Genomic DNA, 9,375 nt, shown 5'->3' with positions numbered 1-9,375 from the left:
CGACATAGACTCACAGACCTATAAACTTTAGTCCACGACAAAACAAATTTATTTTATTTTATTTTGTCATGAGCCAGCGTTTTCCGTACGCACTTTGCACACAAGTGAACGTTCTACTTAATAAATAGTATGATTGTTGATCATGGTTTCGCGTAAATAATTCGTCAATTTCGAGCTGATATACAGCCCAATCGTCGTGCGTGATTCGACGATGTTTTCGGGCGCTTGCAACAGAGTTTTTGGCCGCTGTGGTGGCAAAACGAACGGACAAGGGTCCGAGTCCGAGTCAGACGGAGATTCGTTGTCGACATGCAACGAAAGGGTCAAACTGGACATCAGACAGTTGGAGGTGGATATCGAGCGGCAGAGGTCGGCGGTTAGGTTAGGTTTTTATAATTTTAAAAAACCGTGGTAGTCAATTTTTTTTAATACAAACTAGTTTATTTTGCAATTAATTAACTGGTATAACTCAAGTCAGTTAATTTTTAATATTGTTTTTTACTAGAACAAGAAAATCGTACAATCGTAGAATCAGCGAGGACAATGATTTGTGCCAAAAATCTGAATGTCTCACTTTGGGCAGAGGATGTAAACACGGCGGTTTTAACGCTTAATCGAACAGTATCCAGTTTAGTTAAATATAACTCACCATACGAGTTATATTATAAGGTCATGCCAGATATTAAACATTTACGAGTTTTTGGTACTGTCGTATATACACACATACCAAAACAAAAACGTAAGAATTTGGATCCAAAGAGTGAAAAAGGAATATTCGTTGGCTATTCGAATAAGACGAAAGGTTATCGTGTGTATTATTCGAAAACAAATACAATTTCAGTGTCTAGAGACATTATATTCGAAAACGAAAGTAATAAATTTGAAAATATAATTGTAGACAAATTAGAATTCACAGATACACCGACTCAGATCAAAGATGATCCAGCCTAGGTCGAATCGACTACGATGGTCGACAACAGGAATGGCATGGTATTGCGGGATCGGAAAACATTAAAAGCGCCGATCAGGTATAATGTGTCGTCGTTCATCGCCAATTGCAACCAGCCACTAAATCGTAACGAAGCGATTACTGAACCACATAAAAACGAATGGGAAAACGCTATGCACGAGGAAATAACGTCATTACACGAAAACAAGACCGGGTCACTAGTTAATTTTCCTCAGGGCAAGGTTGCATTACGTAATGCATGGGTATTCAAAACCAAATGTAAAACTGACGGCAATATAGATAAATTTAAGGCCAGATTGGTCATTAAAAGTTGTTCACAGAAATACGGTATACATGTTCGAGAGTAGTAGGATTTTTTGTTTTTACTTCGAACGCGTCTAACTATATTTCTTCATATCGCCCCATTCAATAATTTCCTTACATCTGATTACGTTAAAAGCTCTGTCTGATAGTTTAGTAGCTGCTATCATTTTTAACATGAAAGGGTGCTGTTCTGAGTCTACCGTATTTATAATTACTCCGCATGCATTTAAAAATGGATATATTTCGGATTGTCCTGAACTGAATACTTAGGAATTAATTTTATTGCGTCTAACGCACTTATCGGTTTCGTATCGGTGTCGCTTTCTTAGCTTTGACTGTTCTTTTCGGTTGTATATATTCGGTGTGAATACTATTTCTATTATTTCGTATACCTTGGCGAATTGCGCTAGAAGCAGGACTATTTACAAACTCCTCTAGGTTTATTAATCGTAAACTTTTATTTAATATATCACTACTTATTGGTTTGATTTCTATACATTCGTTAATTATTTCTTCGTTAAATGTGTCTAATTCTTCGTCTAAATTATGTATTTCTATGTTGTCAATTATTTCGCTATTAGTATTGTTTACGTCAATTTCTAAATTATTCTCGTTTTCGTTTATTTCTATTATTCTATCTAACGTTTCTCTAGCTATCGTTTCGAATTCGTTAATATTTTCCTCTGAACTATTGTTCATTAATATTTATTAATATTTATTACTATTCATTAATATTCATTAATATTTGTTTTATTCTTCATTTATTTCTCAATTTACTTAACGTTTAATATAATCTCAATATAAAATTCTTTATACATATATTTTTATTCGATTTGGGCTTTAAATTCGGGCTTAGGGGCTTCTACTTGGGCTAGCGGGCTTCAACTTGGGCTATGGACTTAAAAATATGGGCTAGAGGCTTAAAAATGGGCTTCAAAAATCTACACGTGTTCTATACAATGGAGTAGCTAATTCAAAGGGAGTTGTACTTAAATAAGATGAACTCAATAATATGCCCTCAATGATTTGTTTGAGCATAAATTGATAAATTATTTTTTTAGTATAAAATTTTTTGAACAAACTCTCTTTTGATTACTCAGATCATTAGACATTTTTAATTAATAGTTATTATATAATATTTTCCAATAATAAAAATAACAATTTATGTGTGTGTAAGAAATCAGTACAACTAAAAGTTATAAGGTAAGTAAATTTAATAATATGAGCGTGAAAATTATTATACTTTAAATTGTTTAAAATGCTTATTAATTATATAACAATTAAAATATTGTGAAAAGCTAATCCAAAGAGACGCAGGCAAAGTTCTGAGTATCTTAACCTGGTAGTAGTTAAAACTTGATAATAGGTGATTCACTCTAATGCCGGGCTCTAGCATCGGCCTAAAATTAAAAGTACCTAACAACACATGGTTGGTTTTGCCAAACATAAATTTGCTATGTTGCGTGTAGCGTGTGGGTCAGAGACAGAAAACTTTTAATTTGTAGGTAATATATTGCGGAACCAGTATCCAATTTTAATAGCAAGGAGCATCTGAACATACCTATTTAAATTTCAAAGAACACATAACAAGTTTGGGAATTCAGTGTTCCGACAATTAGATGTGAATCGTTTTGGTATATGGCTTGTAACTTTATGACACAAAATACTAAATAAAATTCTATTGAAGTGTGCAATTATGTGAAAATTGAAAACATAATATTTAATTTAGGAAAAAAAGGTTGTACATCTTAATACTAAATTTTTTATTTACAATATATTCATAGTAATCCTATGGTGGGAGGGGGGAGCATAGGATACAAGTGCTCAAGGGCATCGATCAATTTAGGGTGCGTCATAAAAACAAATGATAAAAAGAAAATTTTGAGATAATAATTTCCAATGTTATCAAGTATAAATGTTCGAACGCGGAACGGGCTTGCCGCCAAAAGCATGGACGCTAAAAGTCGTGTTCCATATCGAAGCTCCTACGCTTTCCCCCTCCGCAATCCCGCGCCGCCGTCAACGGCCGGCGAGCCGGCTATCGGCCGTCGCGCACTGGAGTCTTTTATTGTCTTTTTCCAACGGCTGAACGAAGCGCAACGTTCGCGCTGTCGTTCCCGTGTGTGTTGCGAAAACTTCATGTGAACACGAGGTGCCTGAACCCGAACTGTGATCAGCGGCCACGACGGTACCTAGTACCTACTTCCGAAAACCACGAGCCATTATCGTCGAGCGACGAGCCGAAGATTTGTCCGCCGTCGCCGTTCCGGCGAGGGACCGATATTGGTCGTCACCAAGGATCGCAGCCGCCGAGCCACGCAGTCGCCCTAGCCAGGTCCATATGTTTAGTCCCACGTGTCAGTGGGCTGATTTAAAATTATAATTATTGTTCGCCAGCTATGGTAAATTAGTTTTAAGTTATTATTATTATTTTGGGCGCCCGCTAATCTAATTATTATTGTTTACCTACAAATACATGTGTTTCCGCCCACTGAATTTGTCTTGACCGACTTATTGAGTAACCAGATCCCGTTCCAGCTTTCAGCACATTACGCAAGTCGTTTGCCGACAACCGCCCAACTTGTAGGATCGGTAACGGCGTGTACATTTTTGGTAGCAGAGCGTGGTTGTGGCCTTTGTAGGAAGGTTCAGCAGCGTTTTGTGTTGATTGCCGGGGCGCGTGGGTGGCCCACGTGTGGGCGCACAGTGCTTTGGTAGGGAAAAATAGTAGTGTTATAATTTAGTATATCGTTCATTGCGCGAAGCCGTGATTAAAACGCGCGGTGACAGGGTGGTATAAGGTACCAGTTACCAGGGCACCATATTATATTGCGTCATGGCGGGTGGAAATGAGCGTGAGCTCGAGCGTACAGAACGCGCGGTAGAGCGCGCCAAGACTAGGCGGACGAGTGTGATAAACCAGATTAGGACTGTGCATAATTTTGCACTGCGGCTTGAGGCGGAGCCTGCGCTAGGTCCGACTGTGACAAATTTAGCCGGTGATTTAGATGCGCTATGGATACAACTTAGGGCTGAGGATGATGCCGTGTTGGACGGCCTGTGTGAGCTCGATAAACTTTCCGAGTATGATGATGGGTTACTGGCCGAGGTGCGGACTTGTGTGAGTTATTGCAAAGTCGCGGCGGAGAAGTTAGCCCCACGGGGAGCTGAAATTATCGATTTGTCGTACCTTAAGGATAAGTTAGGGTCTACCGGGCAATCAGCGCCAAACCCCGTGCTCGCGTGCACAAAACCGACGACACGGTTACCTGAGATTCCGCTCCCGGAGTTCAACGGGGATTTCCGATTGTGGCCAACGTTTCGCGATAGATTTACGGAACAGGTTGATTCGCGTGATATTTCAAACAACGATAAAATGTATTATCTGTTAGGCTGTCTCAAGGGCGACGCGGCCGACGCGTTACGTGGTATTCCCGTGTCCGCAGATAATTATGTGCTCGCATTGTCAGTGTTATCCGAGCGGTTTTATCGACCACGATTAGTTGCTACGTCATTAGTAGATAAATTGTTAAACTCTCCAGTTATGTCGCAGGAATCGTTATCGGACCTTAATAATTTTATAAGTACGTTTAACGAAAATATTTCGCTACTCGAAGCGCTCAATGTACCGAATATGGGGTCCTTTATTTTATTCACGCTCGCGTTCAGACGTCTGCCTGTCGCTACGCGTAAGTTATTTGAGTCGGGCAGCAAGGCGGAGTTCCCGTCAATTGGCGAGTTATTAAAATTTGTTCGCACGCGTGTGTCTATATTGGAGCTTGTCACTGACCCGCAGAAGGTTGGTACCGCGGCTGCGCCAGCGTCCAAGGCGGGCAAGCCGTCAGGTACAACGCGCAAGACGGGAGACTACGGCGGGAAGTCGAACGGTCCCCGGCCGATGTCGTTCGTAACGGCAAAGGGGGACGCGAGTTGTCCGTGTTGTGCCGAATCACATTCGCTAGGCGTTTGTACACGTTTTAAATCTTGGTCGGCAAAAGGTCGTACCAAATGGGCCCGTGAGAATCGGGTGTGTTTTAATTGTTTAAATGTAGGTCATTGGATTCAGAAATGTAGGTCGCGACCTAATTGTAAAGAATGTTCGCGTAAGCACCACACGCTTCTCCACTTGTCACCAGACGAGACGCAGGGCGGGGAGGAACCACCACCGGTCGAACCGGCGGTGTGTGCATCTGTTGTGAATCCCCCGTCCCTCCACCGGTCGTCCGCTGTTGTTTTAGGTACCGCGCTCGTGCACGTGCGAGATAACACCGGCTCGGTGAAAACAATGCGGGCGTTGGTAGACAGCGCATCGCAGGTAAGCGCCGTTACCGCCGCGTGCGTAAAACGTTTGGGTCTAAAAATGTTGCGGTGGACTGCACCGATAAGCGGGTTGTCGGGGACAACAGTCGCTGAAGTTCAAGGTCAGGTTGAGTGCATAGTGCAGCCGCGTTTCGCGTCTGATCCGATTCTGTCGGTGCAGGCATGGGTGTTACCCTCCATTACGACCGATTTACCTCAAAAGTCATTATCAATAGATATTAAGAATCGATATTCTAATCTCGCGCTCGCGGATCCATCCTTTCATTTGACGTCGCCGATCGACTTGTTGTTAGGAGGGGACGTGTATGGTTCTATCATGGACGGGCGTAAGGTGTCGATCGACAGTACATTACCTACTGCTTTTAGTTCGGTGTTCGGCTGGATCCTTATCGGCCCGGTTCCCGATCGCGCAAATTGTTATTATCAGTCGTTGCCGGTGTCAATGACCGCGTCGATAGAGGGGATAATGGAGCGCTTTTGGCACGTCGAGGAGCCCGAGGACGCGCCCGTTACGTTTACCGAGGAGGGGTGCTGCGAACAGATATTCCGCGACGAAGCTACGCGTTTGACATCAGGTCGCTTCGCGGTTCCGTTACCATTTCGCGCGCCGGCAGAAACGTTCGTTGGGTCTCGCGAGGTAGCTACACGGCGTTTTGACGCTATCGAGCGTAAACTATCCGTGAGTCCCGTATTAAAATCATTATACGTTAATTTTATGTCTGAATATATCGCATTAGGACACATGTCAGTGGCGACTTCCCCGGGGCGATATATAATCCCCCACCATGCTGTTTGCCGTCCGGAAGTCGATCCTAATAAAATTCGTGTAGTATTCGACGCGTCCGCGCGGTGTTTTCGCGGACCGTCGTTAAATGAGTGTTTGTGGCCAGGCCCAAAATTACAACAAGATATTGTGGATGTTCTAACTCGTTTTCGCGTTCACAAATATACGTTTACTACGGACATCTGTAAGATGTACCGTCAGATTTTAGTTTTGCCGGAATATCGCAAATTCCAACATGTGTTGTGGCGCGCGTCGCCGCATGACGAATTACGTGAATATGAGTTGCACACCGTGACGTACGGTGTGAATTGTGCCCCGTATCTCGCCTTACGCGTTCTGCAGGCCATCGCGTCGACCGATTGTGACGGTTTAGATTCTGTACGTAACGCGCTCGAGTACCAAACGTATGTCGATGACATTTGTGACGGCGCTGACACGATTTCCGACGTGCTGAAACTTCAGTCGGATTTGGTCTCTGTTTTAAGTAAGTCAGGTTTAGAGCTAAAGAAATGGGCCTCGAACACGCCGGCCGTGTTGCAAGCTGTTCCGGCCGCCGATCGCGCGTGCGCGCCAATGCCGTTTGGTGATGACGACGGATACGGCACTAAGGTGTTGGGTCTGGCGTGGCATCCCGACCAAGATTATTTTTGTTGCGCGTTAAGTCTCGAACCGTCGCCTGTTTTTACGAAGCGCGGTATTTTATCGCTTGTTGCTCGCATTTTTGACCCGTTAGGTCTTTTCGGTCCCGTGGTGTTTCTCGCGAAATCGATCATGCAGCGGACGTGGCGACACGGTGTCGCATGGGACGACCCGCTGCCGGACGATATTCACGCAGACTGGGCCGCATTTGTCTTCGAGTTACCGTCGTTATTAGGTGTCCGTGTACCGCGACATATTAACGGCCGTCGAGGCGCTCCCTGTTATTTGTTAGGATTTTGCGATGCGTCACAGGTCGGGTACGCGGCTGTCGTGTACGTGCGGATGATAAATGTCGAAGTGGCTAAGTCTGTGTTTTTAATTGGTACTAAGACCAAGCTAGCTCCGACGAAAGCGTTAACGGTCCCGAGACTAGAGTTGAATGCTGCAGTATTGTTAGCCCGTTGGTTAGGTCGCATTCAAAAAATATTATCGCCGCAACTCGATGTTGTCGGTTTACCGTCTTGGTCGGATTCCACGATCGTGCTGTCGTGGTTGACAGCCCCCCACGAATCATTCAAAGTTTATGTGTCCAATCGAGTACACCAAATTCGCTCTTTATTGCCTGATTGTTATTGGCAACACATCGTGTCGGCCGATAATCCCGCCGACTGCGCGTCGCGAGGCGTCGTGCCGGCAGCTTTAGCGCGACTTGATTTGTATTGGCGTGGTCCACAGATAGCGTACGGCGAGCCATCGGAATGGGACGATTCCCGCCCGTCGCTACCTCTGTGTGACCTGCCTGAATTGCGCGGAGTGTCGTGTGCCGCGCGCGTTGACAACGAAGAGAGGGAGTGGTTTGTTCGTTTTTCTAGTTTTGATCGCATGTTGCGTGTAGTCGCGTATATGCGACGTTTTGTAGAGGCTTGTCACCGAAATGTCGCGCTCCGGCGGAGTGGGGTGACGGGGTCGGTAGTAACGCCAGGTTCGGATGTGAGCGTCCCCACCTTTCTACGGAAAAACGAGTTAGATATCGCTGCGCGTGTGTTGGCGGCGGAGTCACAACGCGTACACTTCGTGGTGCTGCGGCAGGAATTGGCCGCGGGGGCCCGCATTTCCTCGAAACCGCTAGCGCGATTAGCTCCGTTTATTGACACTGCAGGTATAGTCCGCGTAGGCGGCCGTTTACGGCACTCATTATTGAATTATGATTGTAAACACCCGGTTCTATTGGCAAAACGGTCGCATTACGCGATGTTGGCGTATATTATCGGGTCACGCAGGTCCACGGGCATTGACTGCGTTAATTGCACGCCAGTATTGGGTGGTGTCGCTCCGTTCCGTGTTGCACAATGTTTTAATAAATTGTACTGTGTGTGTTAGGTTAGATGCGAAACCATCGTATCCCTTTATGGCTGATTTACCGGGTCCGCGTGTAAAGCCGCGTCGACCGTTCGAGCAGGTAGGGGTCGATTATGCGGGCCCTTTACAATTGAAAGAGCTGCGGCTGCGCAAATCGCGTATGTTTAAAATTTACATTGCCGTTTTCGTGTGCTTTACGACTAAAGCCGTCCACCTCGAAGTGGTAACGGAATTGTCCACTGACGCGTTTTTGGCCGCGTTCGACCGATTCGTCGCGCGCCGCGGGTTACCCGCCGACGTGTATTCCGACTGCGGCACTAATTTTGTCGGCGCTGACAAGCAGTTGCGCGCATTAATACAAAGTCCCGAGGGCCAGACCGCCGTTGCAAATTTTCGCGCGATGTGTACGTGGCACTTTAACCCCCCGAGCGCACCTCACTTTGGGGGTTTGTGGGAGGCGGCCGTTCGGTCTACGAAGAGGTTGTTAGTCCGGGTGATAGGAACCCATGTGTTTACGTACGAGGAGTTTACCACAGTGTTAACCCGCATAGAAGCGGTGTTAAATTCGCGCCCGCTGACGCCCGCCTCGACCGATCCACATGATTTGGAGTGTTTGACTCCCGGGCATTTTTTAATTGGGCAACCGCTACTCGCCGTCCCGCCGAGATCGGGCCCCGAGCCCACCCGTAACCTTTCTGACCGATGGAAGTTAATGGATCAATGTCACCGTGCGTTTTGGCGTCGTTGGTCAGCCGAGTACCTAACCACTCTGCAAAGCAGACCAAAGTGGACCGAGGGGGTTCCCAACCTTAGTCTCAACGATATGGTCGTCGTGATCGACAGCCAGAGTCCACCGTTGTTATGGCGCCTCGGCCGCGTGACCGAGTTGTTGCCAGGTTCCGACGGTCACGTCCGTGTAGCTCGAGTTCTCACGCGCGCGGGTGTAATGACGCGCCCTGTGGTCAAGTTGGTAAAGTTACCGACCAATGTTCTATCTTAG

The 9,375-nt window shown here is 45.8% G+C and overlaps 1 protein-coding gene across 1 annotated transcript; it reads left to right on the top strand.

Moving 5' to 3' along the window:
• The first annotated feature begins 4,109 nt into the window (after positions 1 to 4,109).
• On the top strand, positions 4,110 to 9,375 carry LOC132942202 (uncharacterized). The gene is made up of 2 exons (XM_061010519.1): positions 4,110 to 7,870; positions 8,397 to 9,375. Exons 1-2 carry the CDS (start codon positions 4,110 to 4,112, stop codon positions 9,373 to 9,375), a joined length of 4,740 nt encoding a protein of 1,579 aa, XP_060866502.1.

This window comes from Metopolophium dirhodum, chromosome 3, assembly GCF_019925205.1.
Source record: "Metopolophium dirhodum isolate CAU chromosome 3, ASM1992520v1, whole genome shotgun sequence".
In the NCBI taxonomy this organism is placed as follows: Eukaryota; Metazoa; Arthropoda; class Insecta; order Hemiptera; family Aphididae; genus Metopolophium; species Metopolophium dirhodum.
This window is presented reverse-complemented; position numbering and strand designations above follow the sequence as displayed.